Genomic DNA, 22,153 nt, shown 5'->3' with positions numbered 1-22,153 from the left:
TTCCTACGGTGCCCCCTATTAAATAACAGTCAGGTGGTTCCCAGATAACTCCTTTATTTGATGAGGTTCAGGTTTTCACATATGACTACCTTTGGTGTTTTGGCACCAGTGTGGTATCCACTCCAAATACTGAAGCTGACACTGTCCCTAGTCACTTTAGACGCGGCACACGCTCCGTCATAGGCCTCTCCAGGATGTCTGTAAACTCGTAAAATTTTGACAAGTTGAGTAGTACAGGTGAAATCTGACCTCAGTGAAGAAAGCAACACGATTTAAATGTTCGAACCAGAAACGGTCCCTAATTCATTAGAGAAACAGACGTCGATGTTACGCTATTTATAGTGACTTCCGAAGAGTTCGTTTGGTATTCTAACCTGCTAAAACCAGTTTGACGTTTGGTAAGGGCCTTGAAAAATGCGCTCTGGTGTTAATTTGCCCCTCATTCCGAACGGACTGGGTGGTACTTGTTTAGTTGCAGAGGCATATCAGGAAGGGCAGTGAGTCCTGTACCCTGGTGGTGGGGTTTCAATACACTTGGCGTGTACTCTATGTAGGTACATCAGTCTGGGAATAACTTTATAAAAATGTGCAGACCATTCCGTTTAACACAAGCTGTCTGGCAATGTCTGTCTTTTTTGCACCATTCTGGCACAGATTAACAATTTTGTAAAACACTGCTTTTGTCATTTAAAGCACAGCAAACCCGACCGCTTGCATGCAGAATTTTAAATTCTTTTATGCATCAGTTGCTGACATATGCTTACTTCTTTGACAGAACCATGTTTTGCCAAAACCAAGCTTTGACCAGCCCATAGGAGCACTACCCAATTAAATCACTGCACTTAACACAATGCGGCAGTGCAACAAACATGGTATTCAGTTAATTCATAGCGACACACCTCACTTCACACTTCTTCATATTTTATATGACACCTAATATTTTTTTTACCTAGCCATATATATATATATATATATATATATATATATATATATATATATATATATATATATATATATATATATATGTGTAATATATGTAATAAAATTATATATATATATACAATTTTATTACATATATTATTATTCATTATATATAACTTTTATTTAAGTGTGCGAGAAAAAGTCAGGGCGGACATAAATCCCTAGTATAAATCAGGAAAACAGGTTTCATCCGGACTTTAATTCCTCACCATGGGACTTGGATTCCTTAGTAACTGCTGTCCCACGGACGTTAAATCCTAGTAACGCATGTCCTAATGCATCCATTCCAAAAACGCTAGACCTAGGACTTGTGTTACTAGGGCTGCCATTCCTTTTGTACCGGGTGCACCGCTGAGACGATGGCCAGTGAGAGAACCACTGCTGCTGAGCCGCTGATGCTGCCGTTGACACTTTTTTGAGTAGAATTGCAGTAGGCTATGCTGCATTTCTACTGCAAATATGCTCCACACCACTACTGCGTTAATGTTTCTTTGCTACTTCGATACTTCTGCATTTTCGTGCTGGAATCTTTCCCCAGCCATGTGTCGATGATGTCAGAGTAGCTAAGGGAATGCAGTGGGTTAATTTTTAGCTCGCAGTACAGGGATTGGAAGCACTTGAGGGCTATGGCTTAATTAGACGTTAGAAATGTATATAAATGTTTCCACTGTATTGTTACCGAATAACGTCTAAATTGGCACATGATTTTCTGGTCAAACTGGATCTGAGCATGCCTGTCCTCTGTCTGATCACCATTCTTCTAAATCAACCAAAGTTGGTTTGGGGGTTGCTCACAGAATGCAACACCATTCGGGTCAACATAGTGGAAGACCCAGAGAGTAATATCTTGGTGTTTCTAGATTCATAACGTTGCTCCCATTATACGTCATCTTTAGAATAACCAAGCTCTCCTGGATGTTGACATAAATTGACTCTAGTTGTACCCCAGCCCGGTCTTTGGTAGTCGGGACATCTGTCACACGCTCCAAAAAATTGCGGACCACTAGCGATCTATGTCTAAATTTGTTTGTGTATTTTCTGGTGAAAAAACTCCGCAAATCAAGGGCTGATCTGTTGAATGGGGCAATGGATACTCTTTTTCGAAAACACATTTGGGAAACAATTCTTCAAAAGTCCTTTCTGTTAAGTCATTATACAACAGGTAAAACAGTCCCACGATGTGGTGTGAGCTCATCTATCCATGCGACAATTGGTTTTGGTGCTTGAGTAGGTGATACGGAGGGCTCTTTGGCTGGCTTTTGGAGTTCATTTATGTGAATAATCTCTGAAATATCCCGTAAACAGTGCGTACATGTTCCTGCCACTTATACGAACCAAGTTGGGCTGCTTCAGTGGCGTCGTCGTCTTCAAAGGTATCGATGTAAGTGTTGTTTGCCGTTTCGCATTCTGTCTTCAATGTAGTTACTTCTTTAATCTGATATAAATTATGGGTTCTCCTCTTTTCTTTTTGAATAGTCTATTTTGCTTTTAATACTGGTTTTGTAAAAGAAGAAGCCAGGCGCCCCGTTCTTGCTGCTTTCAATCGTCTTTCTTTCATGCCGTTGATGTTGATGTCCGACTCGCCAGACCTAATGTTGCGGACTGATCGAATATTTAAAACAACAAGAACAAAATAAACAAACAAACAAACAAACAAATAAATAAATAAATAAATAAATAAATAAATAAATAAATAAATTGATGTGACTAGAATATAATACAAAATCTGATCAACATAAAAACAATAATTGAAAATGGAGACTGCAGGGTACTCCTCTGAGACGATGGCCAGTGACTGAAGCACTGCTGCTGAGCCGCAGATGCTTGCGTTGAGAGTGCAGGCCGATCAGCAGAAAATGCCCAGGCCCCCGTTTCACAAAGAATCTTAAATCCGTAGTCGACTAGCTCGAGCTGAGTGGCCTAGCTAGGTCGACTTAGCTGAAGTCGACTAGGAGTGTTTCACAAAGAATCTAACGTCTTAGCTTGGCGTGCTTACCGTAGTCGACGCGCACAAGAAACTCTTCAAGAAAAGGAGGTGTAAAATTGCAAAAGTTTCACAAGACATGACGTTTCATGGCCTCTTTCGGCCGAGAACGATCGTTTATCAACAATAAAAGTCAGCCAAAACACAAACAAAGTTTGTTTTTGAACTTTATTGATTAGTTTAACTTCAATACAACTTCAAAGTAACAGTTAAACATTAGCTTGTCGTGGAACATTACTAAGGGACGTCTAGCGGTCAAAAACATAAACAAACACGCGATCGGCTGGGTAAAGTGGAATTTTATTTTTTATTTTAATATTCCATAAATGTCAGTGCTATTCAAGTATATTATAACACAATATCTTGAAGGAGGTATGTTCTTTCCAAATTTTTGTTGTTTATGCTCTCATTTACCGAGTTTTAGTTGAGCTTGCCGACTTAAGTCTCCTCCCGAGGAGGCTTGACATCGTCGACTTACAGCTAAGAAAAAAACGACGTAAGCGACCTTTTAGATTCTTTGTGAAACGGGACTTAGTGACGTAACGACTTAATTACGTTGGTAACCAAGCCCTAAGTCAGGGAAACCGACTTAAGTTTTTTTGTGAAACGGGGGCCAGGTTATATTCAAACTGGAGCCTGAGACTACTCTATTTTGGGAAAGTTAAAAAAAGGGGGGGGGGGGGGGCGAACTGTCGCTGGCAATACGTATTTTATAAGAAATACCAGTCTGTCCTTGAACTAATAAACACTGTACTCGAGAACGCCTGCTACTATTAACAAAAGTTATGAAAGACGTAACATATGAAAATATCAGCCAAATTTGCACTGGTCTCAATATTGCCAAAAAGCAGAAGAGGATTTTTCAACGGCGCGATAAGGCAAAAATCTTCGCAGGGCTGTTATGTCATGTGCAATTCTTGCAGTTATGTAATCTGAAATGCCCACATTTATTTATTGTTTTATGGGATATGCTGCAATTAAGAAAGCGTTTACACCTCCTCACTGACTTACCGAGGTCAGGGGCTCTAAATAATGTTAACCTTTCGCCTCCTCACTGACTTACCGAGGTCAGGAGCTCGAGAATGTGTTTATATAATTACTCCTTTACTAGCCTCTTCACTGATTTACCGAGGTCAGGAGCTCTAGAATGTGTTTATATAATAACTCCTTTACTAGCCTCGTCACTGACTTACCGAGGTCAGGAGCTCTAGAATGTGTTTATATAATAACTCCTTTACTAGCCTCGTCACTGATTTACCGAGGTCAGGAGCTCTAGAATGTGTTTATATAATTACTCCTTTACTAGCCTCTTCACTGATTTACCGAGGTCAGGAGCTCTAGAATGTGTTTATATAATAACTCCTTTACTAGCCTCGTCACTGACTTACCGAGGTCAGGAGCTCTAGAATGTGTTTATATAATAGCTCCTTTACTTGCCTCCTCACTGACTTACCGAGGTCAGGAGCTCTAGAATGTGTTTATATAATAACTCCTTTACTAGCCTCGTCACTGATTTACCGAGGTCAGGAGCTCTAGAATGTGTTTATATAATAACTCCTTTACTAGCCTCGTCACTGATTTACCGAGGTCAGGAGCTCTAGAATGTGTTTATATAATAACTCCTTTACTTGCCTCCTCACTGATTTACCGAGGTCAGGAGCTCTAGAATGTGTTTATATAATAACTCCTTTACTTGCCTCCTCACTGATTTACCGAGGTCAGGAGCTCTAGAATGTGTTTATATAATAACTCCTTTACTAGCCTCGTCACTGATTTACCGAGGTCAGGAGCTCTAGAATGTGTTTACATAATAACTCCTTTACTAGCCTGGTCACTGATTTACCGAGGTCAGGAGCTCCAGAAAGTGTTTACTCCTCGCCTCCTCACTGAACACCCTAACAATGGCGCTGATAAACCAAGATCCGTTCTCCTTATTTCGCCAGGACACGTAGTCTGAAATGAGCCAATGTATAATTGACCAACACCATTTAATTGCTGTTAGTTTAAAAATTCAAGAACTGAATTATTTATCAGGACGAGAAATTAGTAAAAAAAAAAAAATCAGCAATATCAGTGTTTATTTCATAATTATTTTCAAACATTCGAAAATATTGTCTAATAAACTAATGAACTTCCTTCGGTATGAGGTTCCAGTTTAGTTCAGTCTGTTATTATTATTTTTTTTATATAATAGTGATTTGCCCACCTGGAGTGGTTGCCGTGGCAACCGCTATGTCACTCATGTTAGCGACAAATTTTGTCTCGTGTTCAATTAAAAGCGACCGTGTGTTATCTGATTGACCGCCATCTTGTCTTACTGTAAGAGGGTCGGGATCCCCCAGAATGCTACTGTCTTTCTTTTCTAAAATAAATACAATGTTTTGATTTAAGGTAAAGTGATATATTAAGCACCGAAAATTACTTTAATCAATCTGCTGTGTCGCCTTTTTTAATTCTGTTTTCAAAATGCTTGATGATAACAAACTCGTAATGCCAATTTCAGTTAACTATCGTTCAAAAAAAAAAAAAAAAAAAAAAAAAAAAAAAGTTTTAGAAATCATAACCAGTCTGCCAAAATTGTATATTTGAATTAATTTATTGACTTACTTCCTTGACACGCCTGAATAAAAAATATTTTTGGTTTTCCCGCCAGGGCGGGGCAGCGGTCGGTGGTAAAGTGCATATACATCATACTGTACGGCAAACAGTTGCCATCTGTCCCGAGCACTGCGTTACTCATACCGTGACTCAGGATAAACACGATGAAGGAATCACTGTTCCAGTGGCTAGGTTGTTTGCTTTCAGTTTCCATCACATCAAAGATTCCCTAAAATCATCACATTAGATGTACATATTGTGTGATATACATTCTAGTAATAACTTTGTAACATACCGTGAAGCTGTATTCCCAATTCATAGATATATACACAAATGAACGAACACAGAAGCACATGCCCACGGCCACATACATGCATTCACACACACACACACACACGCGCGCGCGCGCGCGCACCAGCTCACCTTTGCGGTCAGATCATTATGCACAATGACGGTATAACTCATCTGTTCCATCAGCTCTACCAGCGCCTTACAGTCCATTTCTGACCCGTCTCTCTTCTCATGGTGCTGGAATTTGATGTTGTTGATGATGACAGCGCGTCCACGCGGCAGGCCACAGTTTTGGTAGACCTGAAGTAGACATCAAATTGAGTACCTACTAGTGCCAAGAAGGCTGTAAAATATATATAGTTAATCTGTTTTCTCCATGTTTAATACACCCTTAACACCCTAAGTTGTTTATAAGCCCAATCACCATGGGTAGAGCACTCTTCCAAAGTGAATTGATCATATTTTCCGTGATATAATGTATAGTAGTGACGAGAGAGAGAGAGAGAGAGAGAGAGAGAGATGTTTATCTATACATCGTCCTTGTAGGCTTCCTTCATAAACAGCCAACGGTCGGCAGCTCTCACACTAAGTGACGTCACAGTAAGTTGAGGCATGACTAAAAGCAACACAAAAAGTCGTGTTTTTATTTTAAATTGTTCTGATTAAAGGCTAACTCCATGGAATTTATCCACAAAATTAATTTCCCTGGAGGAAAGAGCGTATCTCTTCCACTCACGAGTAATTGCTTGATCCATCCCTGCACTTGGATTCGATGTTTTATTTCATTCAAAATATGATACTTTAGTTTAAGTGAGTCACTGAACACTGAAGATATATCCGTTATCCCAAAGAATGTATGCAAGACAATAAATATAAAAAAACTATATTTTTTATTTATTATTGTTTATTATTAAGAATTTATTAAGAATTTAAGAAGCTTTACATGACATAAATATGACTGTGGGAGGGTGGGTTAGGCATGGAGAGAATCTCTAAAAATCATATTTTGCGGAAAAATTCCAAAAAGTGTCCTTTTAAGTATTACTTTTAAGGCCTCTTTAACTTTGCATGTAATCTATAAGAGTAATGAACATTTTAAAATGTAAATGATAATTGAAGGAAATATAATAAAAAAATCATAAAACTACTGATCCATCGGTTAATTGATTAAATATTCGCTTGTAAGATTTTGCTTACCTCTAGCCTGAATTTGGTCAATCCGGTCATAGGTCACGATGTATTCCGGGTAACACTGTTCCGCCGTGAACAGGAGGAATTCCCGGAATAACTTCCTGGTATCACATATCACGGAGTCGAAGGTCTCGTGATGCTCACAGCAAATCTCTTTCCTACAGAGGCACGGCGGTCTTTTAAATGTCTGTCGTTCCTCGCAATAGTAGGCATTTCCAAGAAGAACGCGAAAAATCAGTATTTGAAGGTCTTCCGTTTGTCTGTCGTCCATGTTGTCTGGAGGAAGATAAAAATGCAAAATGAAATATAATAAATATATTTTATTGATTTCATGTGCATGGGTGCAAGTAGGTATACTATGCTTACTGTTATTTCCCGAAATACCTGTAAAGTTTTCAAGAGGTGTATGTTTGGCCGCCACTTCTAAAATACAAACGACAACAATAATAACAAAATACTGCAATGAGAAAACTAAAACGAGCAGTTGTAGATATGTTCATACGTAGGCATACTCCATGCCCGCCTCGACGTACCTGCGTACTGATCCGCTTTGGTGGCGCTCTCTGAAAAATAAATTGCTCGACCAAACATTCCTCTTCCAGCGATCCTGAGATCTGGCCCCATTGTGCAAATAGATGGTATATATGCACTCTTTGTTCCATGAAATAGGTAATGTTCATTGATGTCCTCATTTAGTGTATTCAATACAGGGGAATCTATCTCGGCGGTCATGGGCTTTTTCTTCGTAGGATCCACGTAATAATAAGGTTTCAAACGGCTCTGTGTTTGACGTATGTGGTGCTGATCCTTGGTAGTCTCATAACGCTCTTTCAAACGTTGGTTCACGATGACCTCGACTTTCTTTACCACAATATGGGCGTGGTCAAGGTTTCGTGTGTCTCGCCCACGACCCGTCTTTTTGGTTTCCCACGTTCCTTGGACTAGGTTCGTCACGGAGTAGAAAATGCTGTTGTTCACACCCACTGTATAGTACGCACGTTGGGGTGAATTTGCCAAACATTGTGCAAATTCGTCGTATTTGGATATCTTGGTTCGTGAAATGTTTAACTGACTAGAGAGCGGATCAGGTAAAATGCCAGACGGTGGGGCGTTTTGGTGATTCTGGGCAGTGGAACCTGTCAAATAAAGACAACAAAAAGTTATATTTAAGTAACGACATATTAATATCATTATTCCCGCACTTTAAGGACAAGAATCGAGGATCTTATTATATCCAGTCTGTTCGCGCGTCCTTAAGTACATACATGAGTAATTTCTTCTATCTTCCCCTAGACTAGACATGTCGGTGCCCAGAACCAGTTGGTTTTTCTAGGAGGCAACCTCATCAAGGCTTCCTACAGAGACATTCTACAGCAAACAATGCTTCGATTGGTAAGAGTCATCTTAAGGAACAACTTTTTGTATCAAGACGACTGCGCAACCCCACATCGAGGCCGCAGAATCGCTGTTTTTCTTCAAAACCAATGGGTTCAGCAACTGCCCTAACCTGCAAACTCTCCAGATATGAACCCAATTGAAAAACTTTGGGCAAAAGTAACTCACAGAATTAATAGCTATGGTCATCGGCCGGTAAATAGTGATGAACTGCGAAAGGCAAATATCACTGCGTGGAATGATATCCCCACCCAAACTCTAAAAAACGTAGCTATTTAGCAGTTGCAGTTGACAAAACGTTCTTTATCCAGGAGTTGCTTGTTTGCTCCGATAGCGGTCACTGCGACTGCACAAAGAAATTAAGGGTCCTTGCGTGTAGAATCTCCAGTCACCTGAAGACATAGGCGGACGCAATGTCCCGAAATTTATTGGATATCACATTATGCCGATTCAGTTACCTACTATTAGTTTCCCACTTCTATCATATTCCTCGTCAGACGTTTCACTGTTCAGGGTAGATACCTTAGCAAAGTAGAGTATCTTGCTCAGTCTGACCTGCACATCATTATAAACCAGCTCAATCCAAAAATCAACCCTCCTTGCCTCATCAACTATTCGTTTTTGTTATCACTGAAGTTACCATTTACACCTACTGCTTACATATCATTGAGTTTCACATTTATAGCTCTGTCTTTAAGTCTTCTGAAGAAAATTTGTGGTCTTATATCAACCCCCACCCTTCACACATCTCTACTACTTGGGTTCACTTACTTAGGGCATTACAACTGATAGAGCATCTTAAGTTAGTCAGAGAAGTAAATAGTTATTAGCTTTTCACTTTTCAGTAAGCAGGATAATTTTGCATGGGTATTACAAGTCCCCCAGATATGGAAGATTTCAATACTTATTGAAGCACATTGCCTTCATTTTTATCATATTCAATGACCTCTGTTCATTTTCTTAGGACTTCACTCTTTCAGCTTTCAGTAGGATATTGCAAAACTTTCCCACCCTAGTTAATCGTAAAAACATGTCTTGTATTCCTGACCCATTTTCAAGTAACAAGGCTCCATGAAAAGTCTCCTGTTCTCTGGTTAAAATTAAAATTACAACCGAGCTTTATGGCCCTTCTATGGCCTATTAACTGAGGCTGGTCCCTTAATTAAGCAGTTGATAGAGGCTTACAATCCCTGACCCTACTGCTGAGGGTAATTATGCCCTCACCATAGCAAATACATCCTGGCCACCTGTTATGATAGTGATAAAGGCTGACAGCCGCCTAGTAGTAGTTCTCTAAAGATAAATACGAGCTATAAAGATGAACAAATACACTGGAATTACGAGTTACTGGCGAAATAGACTGAATTACTTTAATCATTCAACAATTCAGTGGCGACTATTAAGTAATACATCTGAACTCACAACAAGATAAAACATATATATATATATATATATATATATATATATATATATATATATATATATATATATATATATCTGAGTTTCAAAAATGCACACTAGCTTAGACATGCTTTTAAAATCGTAATGTTTTTAGGACCAGTGGTTGAAATAGAAGAACGCATTTTATAATATACGTCAATTTAATAATGATCTTGGGCATCGGTTATTTTAGAGGCTAACATGACAACTTGCCGTATATTTGAGTGTAAATAAAGAAATCCTCCAAAAACAAAATAAATTGCTTCATCTTGGAAATTCAGTCTCCTCGGTAGTATATAAGACCATGATTCAAACCTTCATGTAAAGTTTACCCCATGATAACATACAGTCTTAAGAACGAAGACAGGAGTCTGACATAATTCTAGATGTTCATCCCTGGCAACCGGGCAAGCATCTTAAGAGGGCATTTCATTCACTAGTTTCCTCAATCATCGAGGGTTTGGTTCTTATAATTATAACAATAATAATGATAATAGTAATAATAATATCATTTTTCACTTTGTTTGCTGAATGCCACTCGGGTTGGAGCACACCTTTCGGACATGGGGCAATACAAACTTGAGCCTAATAAGCATGGACCCATCAGATAGAATTTCTCTCAGTAAGTTGAACTAACCCCCCCCCCCTTTTCACTTTTCTTAATCAGACTCTGACCTTTTCAGGGCCTCATGAAAATTTCATGTAAATTGGTCACTTAACTGGATTTGTTTGTTAAACAAATTCTGTCATTTTCAGGGCCTCATACACATTTGCTCTCCTATCCGGATCCACCGGATCACATCCACCTATAACCGAACTTCTACCGAGGCCAGTATCCACTCTCTCCGCGTTCAGTGTGACAACTGTAACAGAAGTCTCAAAAATCATTACGAGTTCAAAAAAGACATCATGTTCTTTAGACCCCATCCCAACAACATTGCTGACCCAGATTTTACCAACTGTCATAAATCCTATCACATAACTGGTGAACTTATGCTTAAGAAAGGGAATATCTCCAGACTCATTCAAAAGTGCAGTAATCAAACCTCTTCTGAAAAAGAATAACTTGGATCATAATGTCTTTAATCATTATAGACCTGTGAGTAATATATCTTTCTTTTAAAAGCTGGTAGAAAGAGTCATGGCAACGAGGCTTTTTGAGCATCTGAAACAGAACAATTTAGTGGAAAAATGCAATCTGCTCATAACGCAAAACATAACACTTAGCTTGCTCTTCTGAGAATAAAAAAATGACCTTCTGACTAGTGTTGACAATCATTCTGCAGTCTAACTAGTGCTATTAGATCTTTCAGCAGCATTTGATACAGTCGACCATGCCACTCTTCTATCATTTTTTGAGAAATCAGCTGGAATTAAGGACAAGGCTTTGTCTCTTCTACGGTCCTTTCTCACTGGTAGAACACAGCAGATATCCATCAACGGTGTACTTTCAGATCTTGAGCAAATGATTTTTGGTGTTCCACAGGGCAGCGTTGTTGGACCAATTAAATTTTGCATTTACACACTACCCTTGGGTACTATACTACGATATCATCAAATTGGCTATCATATATATGCAGACGACACCCAATTGTACCCTAACTGTGATATTCTTAAGCCTGGAGATGCAATAACTAGAATGACCTGTGCCATTTCAGATTTGCGAGAATGGATGATCAAAAGTAAACTAAAATTAAATGATGAAAAAACAGAATTCATGGTCATCTCTCGACCACACTCAAAACACTTAGCTGAAGAACTATCTCTACAAATTGAATCTGTAATAGTTGGGGTTTATCCTCATGCAAAAAACCTGAGGGTGTATTTTGATACTACTTTAAACATAGACAAGCAGATAGCCAATGTGAAAAAAACTTGTTTGTATCACATAAGAAACATCAGTTCCCTACGAAATAATTTAACAGATTCTGCTACTGCCACGGTCATTCATGCCCTAGTAACATCAAGGCTTGATTACTGTAACTCCTTGCTCTATGGATGTGGCATAGAAAAAACAAAGAAAGTCCAACGCATTCAAATATATCAGCACGTCTTCTTACCCGAACTTCTATGGAGAGTCACATGACACCGATATTAAAACAATTTCACTGGCTACCTGTAAATCTTATTCAAACGTTTAACCCACGCTCATGCGGCTTTTTATGGACTTGCACCAGATTGTATTTGTGAACTTGTATCTCATTACACACCAAATCGTACCTTAAGATCTAAGGATCAATTATTACTAAAACCACAGAACGCAAGACTAAAATCTTTTGGCGAAAAATCATTCCAGTACGTAGCAGTACATGAGTGGAATAAATTACCTGTGGACTTGACAAGCATTAGCTCAGTGGAATATTTAAAAAGCTTTAAAACATACCTTTTTAACAAATTTTATTAAAGAACATTTTATAACTCGAAAACATTAACTGGACATCTTTATCTTAACTCAGACTCTTAGGTCACAATTTTGTAAAGTCGATTCTTCTTTTAAACTTTGTTTTTAGTTTTTAGTTTGTAAAGTCTACAGAACATATTTTATGGATTTTAGACTTTAAATAAATATATTATTATATTATTATTAAGATGAAGGAGATAATGCGCAGGTGAGAAGTGCTCAGATAGATGGTCAACGTAAATAATCATCATCATCCGAATTTATTTTATACTGGCCGGGCTAGTTTAAGGCCGGGTCACACTGCGCTTGCGACCTTTTTGCAACCTTTTTGCAACCACAAAATCTGGCGGTCGCTTGCGATCACTTTGCAAGCTAATTAAGAAGCTGTGGCCAATTTTGATCGGCAAGCAGTCGCAAACCGGTTGCAACAAGGTTGCAGTATGGTATCTGCAACCTCTTATAGACCATCTTCAAGTTATAGGTTACCAGTCGCACGCTGTTTGCCGAGCGATACACAACCTGTCTGCAATCACTCGGTGACCGAAGACCGGTTGCAGGACTGTATCAATAGCTTGTCAACTGGTAGCAGCAAGGTCGCACAGAACATATATGCTGCTAACTTGTGACAGTAGCTGCTTTCCCATAAATTCCCCTCTCAAAAGACAAAAATGTTGTAGTAAAGCGACTCCTTTTCAAAAAGACGGGAGTGCTATAATCATTGACTTTGTTTACCTAAGAAGTAAAACGACTAAAAAAAACTCGAAAATACTGAGTGAACCCGTGGATTGCAAGACGCCCCCCGTAAGGCGATTACAAAAATTTGATGAAAGAACTTTGACTGGAAAATCAGGAAGTTTTCATTTCATTCCTAAAAATAGAATGAACAATGTTTTGTGAACTTTTGAAAAGACTACACCCTCACCTAACGAAACCAGTGCTGCAATAAAAACATAAACTTGCAAATGTTTTAATCCTTATTAATCTCATAATACTCTTTACTATTTTCTTGTTCAAATACTTGGTCTCTTTGAGGTCGCAAGGCCTGTGCAGTTACGGTCACACTGAACAAAAAACCTCTTTGCGACTTGCAACTGTCACCGATTGCAAAAAGGTCGGCGACCGGTTGCAACAACTCGCAAAGTGGTTTCCAAATGAACGCTGGGTTAATATCCGGTTGCGCCGGTTTTCGGTGCAGCACCGATAACCTCCTGGCGACCGAAAAACCTACTTGTAGTATCCAACCGGTTGCTAACAGGTCGCCGACTGCTTTGCAACTGATTTGCAACCGAATTTGTGGTTCCTTTGTCTTTTGTTTGCCACTTACAATACAACGTAATTAAATCGTGACAAGTCATCCTTGTAGTGAGGATACTAAGCACTGGGAAGATGTTAAATTGTTTGTGTTGAAACTATTTTTATTTAAGTCTATTGGACACATTTTACGATTTGTTCAATTATTTGTGGATAATTTTGATGTTGAAATAATGTTATTAAATTGCAGTTAACTATGGTATGAATAAAGTGTCATTATCTGCTTCTTTGTATGGAATCTTTTTCTGACTTAAGCATTTAGTGTATTTCAGGGGCGGATCCAGAGATATTTTCTGACAGTTTTCCAAATTATCTTTGTTGACCCATCTTCCATTTTTGACCGTCTTCCGACAGAAAACATTAGATGGCTGACAATGTAAACTTGAAAATCTGACCGTCTTCCAGAAGACCCAGAAGACGGCCTAAATCCGCCCCTGTATTTGTATATTGTCTTGTCAAGAACTCTTCAAGTTGCTTACGGGTAAATTAAAAAAAAAAAAAAAAAATTGCGCTTCTCCATTTATTTTCGACGCTCTTCCAAAGCTAGCAGGGTTGGAAAGATGGTAATATATTCTATATATTCTATTTAAGCCTCAAAGTGACCAACATAACTTGGCGCCGGAAGGAATTTGTGCCTCGTCACCTTTGAGTGAGAGTACATCTAGCCAACGTCATAGTTACTTTCGTTAACCTTGGTATTAATTCCTGTGAAGTAACGTATATATTCCGCATTGTACAAATTATTATCAGGGACTACGGAACAAGGGTCTTTAGAATATTGATGGGATTCTAATTCCAATTTTTTCCAGCGCTCTTCCCCAAATCTTCCCAACTCGTACCTTGTGGACGCTTTAGCCAGGATGGTCTTATTAAACGGTATGAAAGTTTCACACATAGTATCTGGATGATTTTATAGAGTATGAGTGCATCCACGGACTGCATCACGTGGTCGTCTTTGTAGGTTTTGTAGAACTCTCTGTGCAGCTTTTCTCTCATTGACATAACGTTGCGTTATCATAAACAACTCCTGCACCCAACCATGCTCGAGGCTTTTGTCACAGGGAGTTTAAAATGTTTGCTCAATCTTAAGCCTCGGTCACAACCGGACGTACGAATTTCAGGATCTTACGTCCCCTGCGATTTTGGGTGTTGCGGAGGCCGTGGAGGTCGTAGAGGTGGAGGAAAGTCTGCCTTGCGAGTCGCAAGGGCCACATGAGATGTTCTTTCAAGCATGGATGCTAATTGCAAAGAGCAATGGCCGTGGAAATTGCACTCATTTCTTGAGTTTGTCTTGCTTCCTGTGTACGTGGCACACACTCACCACTAACGAAGGGAATGTAACGCACGGTTTTGCTTCACACTTGCCTCACACGTTTGTAGTGACGTACTGACGGCGTACGTCAGTTTTGCTTCCTGTTCTTCTCTTCTTTCTTCTTCCTCCTCCCTTTTTTTTTTACTGCTATGAAAGCTTCTTTCTCTTGCCTTCTGGAGGCATATTAGAAACTAAATAGAGCAAAAAATTTGAAAATTTTCAAAATTGTTGTACACGTTACACAGTCGACGTTCATTGTAAAGACACGAGTACGCGTCGTGAGCACGCCTTTTATACACCAGGCGTGGGGGTGACGCACGTGCTACGCATTCCCGGTGTGCTCTCGACTTTGTTCGTTAGTTGTGAGGGCGTGCGCCTCTTCATTGCTTGAGACGCGCGTCTCTCTTGCTAACTCCGTGAGAAAGGAGCAAGTAGCGCTTGCGGTCTCGCTGTTCACAGGCTATTTGTAGAATCTTTTGGACATGTCCAACATCCTCCGTACGTGCTTATGGACTGTCTGCGAACTCGAAATTTCGTAAGAAGGACTTGCGTGGGACGTGAGATTCTGAGCAAAATTTGTACGCAAACAGCTCGTTAGAGCCCCTACGGCCGGTTGTGACCGAGGCTTTACGGTGTCTCCCTCCTTGAATTTAAACTTTTCTTTTTCAAATTTCATACACATGTAAAGGTTTTTCCATTCCTCGTCCGAATTTTTATTTTCATTTTGACGCTTCCATTGGTGATGTACTGTACCAATGCTCTAGTGTTCAGCCATGTTTTATCCTATTAAAAGTTGGTCGAGTGCATATAAATATGCCAGTGTACTGTTGGCGGCGAAATATGTGTCCATGCGAGATTTCAATGTTCTGTTAAACCGTTCAACGGCCAATTTTTTTGATCCATCTTTGTTGTGAAAAAGGCTTTTCCTTTATCTTTCAAATATATCTGAAATGTTTTAATTGTAAATTCTGCTTCTGCATCTGTTTGTAGGATTGCTGGATTTCGGCTAAAATATTACTAAAAGCTTCTCACACACTATCAGCAGTTTTTGATTCGATGAACACAACCCATTCGTAGTTTGAAAATACATCAATCACAGTTAACAAAAATACTGATGTAGAACCTAGAGTCTTTGGAATGAACGTAAATGAATTAAAGAGATGTCAGCTGTCGTGTTGTACCAATACTTGGGTGTATACCTAAACTGATAAGAATTCACTCGTTATTGCATTACTTGGTGCAGACTGGGCCTTTACAGATCAGTAGGCGATATCAAATGATCTGCAAACTACATACTGTTTGCTTACACTAAGCGTTCTTAGTTTAATATGATTCTAGCGATAAATTGCCACTCATACAACACTTAATACACTATAATAATTAATACATCATTCTGTATACTGTGAAATTAAAGAAAGGCTAGCGGTCATGACATTTATTTTTTTCAAAAATGTATAGCTTGAAAGAGAAGACCATTGGCCCTCCTCACCAATCAACCGGGACATTTGCTTGATCTTATTGTATAAGTCTATGCTTGACCATAATCTGGACAGTGTTTTTCTGTGTAAAATGAGGATTTCCGTTAATGCATTATCAAGTAAAAAAAGATGTTTATATCTGAAACGTCTAGTGCATCCAGTCAATTGTGGAGCTGCAAACAAAAGTAGGATTTTGTAATTATTTTATTAAAAAAAAAAGAAAAAAAAAAAAAAAAAATTCAGACATACGCACTGTTCATTATTATAAGTACGAGTACTTAGAAACTTGTATTAAAAGGTGGTTAAAGAAAAATAAATGCTCTGAATTGGTTTGACTTGTTGTCTGTTTGGTGACTTCTTCCCTTTGGATAATCTCTAAACCAATCTCCGTGAGCGGCTCTGTAACAAGGCTAAATCTTGTCCAGAAGTTCGGCCGAGCTTGGTTAATTCTTCCAAATGGGCGTGAAGCTGTTGCCTTGGCTGTGCGCGGAGAAGCATTATCATTCTGACTCATAAATGAGTGGTCATGGTCCACAAGACTTTTTCGAAAAAAATTCCCTAAGTTTTTGCTAGTACTTGAATGCATACGAATACCATACAGTTCAAAAATATGACAATGACTTTTATGGGCCTGACAACTGCAAAGGGTGCTTTCCCAGAGATTTAGATCGATCTAAAGATTAAGTTTTAGATCGACCTAACTCCCTGGGGGTTCACGCTAAATTGCAGTCAGCCGAGCGGGTACCAAAGTTAATTACCCCCTTACAGCTTTTAGTAGGCGGGACAGACGCTTAAGCCGGCCAAGCTGACAGTAATCTAGTGAGACTCCCCACAGGGAAAGATCGATCTAAAAATCTATGGAAATGGGGTGTATGTTTTATTTCTCCGACCGAACGATGCTCAAGTCAATACAGCGGCGCCAATCGGTACGAATTATGAAAATACAGTTTTAGAAAGCTAGCTGTGTCAAAATTTAAGCAAATAAGCATACCCCTGTATGGTTAAACAGTATAGTTTAAATCCATTGACGTTTCCGACAGACTGCTTACCTATTTTTACTTAACATATCCTTTTTCATACCAGTGGGGTTACTTTCGACACAAAGTCCATATTTGTAAGGCAAAAATATTATGTAACAGATAAAACACAGCCACTGTTGTACTAAGAAAAACTAAAGTACAGCAAGGGGATCCGAGGCGGATGACAAGAAACTCCTCTAGTGGAATAGTGGGGTAGGCAGTACCTTCGGTGGGAAGACTATGTTAGAGCCAATTTTGCTCAAGAAAGTGACGTGAGCATGGAGAGACCCTTGCAATCCAAATAATAGTTCGTTCCAGCCAGTGTTATTACCTAATCGTCTACGGTCCCTCAAAGCCACACTTACCGTGATGACGGAGCATAGCGAATTTACCATATAATTTTGTATACATTTAATCAACCTTTTACTTGTAAAAAATTAAATTGGTCATTTAATTGAAAAACAGAGATTTTTATTTTATTTTTTGCATGTACATGGCAATAATTCATTAGTTTATCTTGTCTATCTTATTTCGGTAAGGGTGATACTTTGGCAGATCACATCTACCACATCGTGCGGAGAGGAAGGATACTATAAGACAGGTGTTTTTTTTTATACTTGTTAGTCTAACAACTTTTAATTCACATATATATATATATATATATATATATATAATTAACATTAACAAGTAAACAACTCTGAGTTTCACTGGCATACCCAGAAGGTATGTCCGATCGTCAGGAGGTGTTTATTTGAAAACATTGCATAAGGCTAAACTAATGCAATGTGCAATGTATCGTCAGGTGGTGTTTATTTTTCAAAAAACAATAAATAATAAAATGTATGTTGAATCGTGACCACATTAAAAGGGATCAAAGGTCATACAAGGTCAAAACTCAGGTATTTAAAAAAAAATAAGCCAACATAATTTACTTCAGAATCAGAATTTTCGAACCTAAAATGTTTTTTAGAGTATGATTGGTAAATGCAGTCTAAATCTCAGATATTTTACAGGGTTTCAGGATTTCATCTTACAGCATGTTAGATCTATGACTGATACCAATACTTCTGAGGGGTTTAGTTAAATTGCAAAAAAAAAAAAGGGGGGGCACTCACAACAGAAATTCTAATTAAGGTATGGCATTGATTTGTATATTATCATACAGCTAAAGACATATTCTTAACATTTAAATTGTAAATGTTACGTTAGATTGAATGATGTCTGTGTAAGCTGGGGGCAAATGTCATACTAAGTCAAACATTTGAAGTGAAAAATTTAACCAGTCAAGCCTAAAAAATTCCTTACCGTAAGCTTAAGGCCAACCTGGTCGAAGACCTTCATCAGACTAATGGGAGCAGTTGGTCACACTCACTGACCGCTAGGTGGTATAGCGGCCAGGACCCTCTTATAAATGTCAGGAAGATCAACCCCCCCCCCTGTTCGTGGCTGGTGACGGCTGATGTTGATAGCCTCTCGTATCTAACGCAGGATGTTGGATGACTCAGATTCAAGGATCTTGGTTGAATTCCAGTCGATACTGTGGCCGGTGTCTATTACATGTTCAGAAATGGCAGAGCTGGTTTTGCTCATGAACTAGTCTCATTGTTGTATGACTTATATTTGTGCCGACTTACATTTTACTCTCGTTCATTTTGTGAAACTCTTTCCTTGAATAAAGTTTTGCCTGTATAAATTAACTTTGTGACATGAAGTAATTAATTAAACGCGTCTGTTGAAAAGGGGGCTTTTCGTAACTAATAAAGGTTCATTCACTATTCAGAAAAATATCGTCGCCGTTCGTCGCCGCTACCTTCAGGAAAGCGTACCCTCCGCGTGGATCACCGACATTTTTGATCATCTGACAAATTAAGGCAATTTACGTTTTAGCTATTAATTCTAAATTTACTAATATTTTGGACTAAATTCGATGTCAGATTCATAGCAATGACGGAGAGCCGACAGAGTAACTGTTTAATTTTCTAAACTAATCAAACTAGAACGCGTGGCGATAAAATGTGTCGCTAGATCTTGTAAACACTCAGCGAAGTGCACCTAGTGACTATATTCAATGTGCCGTCACTTAATTGCTTTCTCGATTTCATTAATTGGCGATTATAATTGCAGATAACAAGGAAGAGGAAATGCTGAAGACAAAACAACGTCGGGTCTTTGTGTGACTTTCTCCCTAAACACTTTTTATGTTGCTGTCAAAGAAAAAGGAGTCTAGATAGCGATTATTTAAACCACTGCTGCTGCTTTTGCAGGTAGACTTCCTCGTTTATCATTTAAATGCTCCCCTCCCCCAGCAGACCCAACTTGATGCATGTACGTCTTGGTAGCTATAGTACAGATCTTGGTTCAAGTAATGAAAGGTTTAAGCACAAAACGATAATTTGAGGCTATTTTTTCATTCAAGACAAAATTAGGTATCTATGGTGTGTGACAAAAGGGACTTTACAAAGCTTAATTTGTCCTTAAATATACACACACTGGACAAAAGAAGTGTCACCCCCTGAATTAGAGTAATCAAAGTTATAATGCCTGGTCTACTTATAATGTGACTAATGAGTGTAAAACCGCTGTACCATGGAATTGTATTGTTGTTCTTTTTGTGAAATTTGATGTTTATTAAATGATACCAGGAGCATATCATTCCACAGTCATTTATCTCCCCCAAAGTATTGGTTCAGTAGGGGTGACACTTCTATTGTCCAGTGTGTGTATATTCCAGTAGCATAGGCGAGCGACGTAATTGTAACCTCAACCTGAGGTATCCCCCATGAAAGCGGAGTACAAAAATTAATTTTTTAAATATAGATTACAACATGCTGTACAATGACAATGAGTCTTAAAAGGTTTAATGGACTTCTTTGCCTTAAAAGCAATTCATTTCAAAATTAAAAGAAACAGTTTTTTTCGGCGAGCGTGGGTAGACAGTTTACGTCAGGTGATTCGTTAAAGTCGAGGAGTGTTTCACTATCAAATGTGTAAATCATATATGTCATAAAACACTATAAGAAAGTTTTTTTGTTACGATCTGCAACATTTGTTAATTTATATAGCAGGGCGAGGTAAATAGAAGCCAGAGGTAAATAGTTATATAGCCAGAGGTAAATAGAACCTAATGCCGTAATCCTCCTCGTCCATTTATTTAAATCGTATCAAAACGTTTGATACACAATGTTCATTAATGTCATAATTTTGGCGATTTATTATAACCATATTGGTACATAATAGATTGGCATAAGTTAAGCAAAAACCAGTGTGAAGAACAACACCCTTTTTAAATGAGGCAAGGCACCCTCTTCACACTGATTATAACCTTGAGAAAGACATTATGCAACAAGGCAAAGGAGTTATGCAAAGTTCTTTCAACTCGTGTGTGAATACAACACATTCTATGTCACTTTTACAAGACAATGGAGGCGAGCAAGTAGAGTAATTACAATATACAATAAAAAGGAAATTAGTTAAGAAAGCTTACTTCGGGTCAGCCCTTTGCTTGTTCGAATGAAAGAGATGGATATCGCGCCGCGACTCCCTTTATTAAACCTTCGTGCGTTTGTGTAAAAGTGTGAAAGACAGGCAACGGTCTTGAGTCGCTGTTGATATTGTTCGCGATTAATATTGAAGTATAACTCCTTCGCCTGCATGTAAACGTGTTACTTTTCCTTATGTTCACTATATTTCTTCTAGGTGGTTGAGACAACGTGATTAGATCGATAAAAGTAAAGGTTAATCTAAACAATTAGATGCGATTTTTGTGAAATGACTTATTAAGTGATGTGCATGTACCTAGCATGTTTAAATTCTTGAATTTCTAATTTGTAAAATCTTTCATACACGGCTTCATATATGTATTACCCTCAGGCCATACTCTTCGATATTATTGTGTTATACGGGACTCCTGGAAACCTGAAGCACAGGGCTACGGAGTCTTGTTATCCTTCATGCAGTTTTATGGCTGGGATGAACACTGCGAAGTAGAAACAGGCTTTACTTAGCTTTACGTAATATACGACAGTTTAAACAAAACCAGTCTGCAAGGCTTGCTTTGATTTGGCGTTAACCTTACACTGGTTTTAAAAGAACAAATATAAATATGTTCGATGGATTAAATGCCGGCTTCGTTATATTTTTAACTAAATGCGTTCATTTGCACAGTTACACAGATAATATATTTAAGTTGTCTGTCGTTCAGCACGCATTATAGGCGAGTAGCTAAATAGTGACGATGATCAATCCAAGTACAATCTTGGCAAGTATTGTTTACAAAATAGATCATGATGAATAAACTTAATTACGCTTTAATAAATAATAAACACAAGGTTCGGTTATTGTCACTTGAAAGCTTTCGATCAAAGACGTTCAATGAAATCACAAATCATTTGACGATTAAAAATGGACAGGTTCAAGGGGCAGTTTTTGTTTCAGCTAAAGGGACTTCAGGTTCAGGTAGAGGGTTCAGTTACGTGTTTCATCGGATGATAGTAGCATCACGCCCTAGGTCTAAGCGAGTTGAATAGAAGCTTTTTTATCCAAACATCCTATTCCTAACTACTGAGTTAGGACAAAGGTCTAGTAACATGCACTGTGCAATTACTATTAATGTATCAGATGCATACTTGATTGTTTTTCCTGTGGTGTCGCACGTATGCATTTTTTCTTGAGTGATCTAAAACAAGTCGCCAGTGTACCATGTTTATCACTGTAGCAAAATATGTTCGACTTGGCGTTTCTGAACGGCAGCCG

General features: G+C 38.6%; 1 protein-coding gene across 1 annotated transcript; it reads right to left on the bottom strand.

Annotated features, from left to right (window-relative positions):
* Positions 1–1,118: 1,118 nt before the first annotated feature.
* On the bottom strand, positions 1,119–18,760 carry LOC147761925 (caspase-3-like). The gene is made up of 8 exons (XM_087014204.1): positions 18,707–18,760; positions 7,579–8,181; positions 7,052–7,321; positions 6,388–6,470; positions 5,987–6,154; positions 5,573–5,792; positions 5,172–5,327; positions 1,119–4,918 (listed from the first exon to the last, which is right to left on the bottom strand). The coding sequence occupies exons 2-8, from the start codon at positions 7,775–7,777 to the stop codon at positions 4,797–4,799; spliced, it is 1,218 nt and encodes a 405-aa protein (XP_086870330.1). The 5' UTR covers positions 7,778–8,181; positions 18,707–18,760; the 3' UTR covers positions 1,119–4,796.
* Positions 18,761–22,153: the final 3,393 nt, after the last annotated feature.

The sequence above is a fragment of the Lingula anatina genome, chromosome 5, assembly GCF_051362555.1.
Source record: "Lingula anatina isolate TDL-2025a chromosome 5, LinAna3.0, whole genome shotgun sequence".
Classification (NCBI taxonomy): domain Eukaryota; kingdom Metazoa; phylum Brachiopoda; class Lingulata; order Lingulida; family Lingulidae; genus Lingula; species Lingula anatina.
This window is presented reverse-complemented; position numbering and strand designations above follow the sequence as displayed.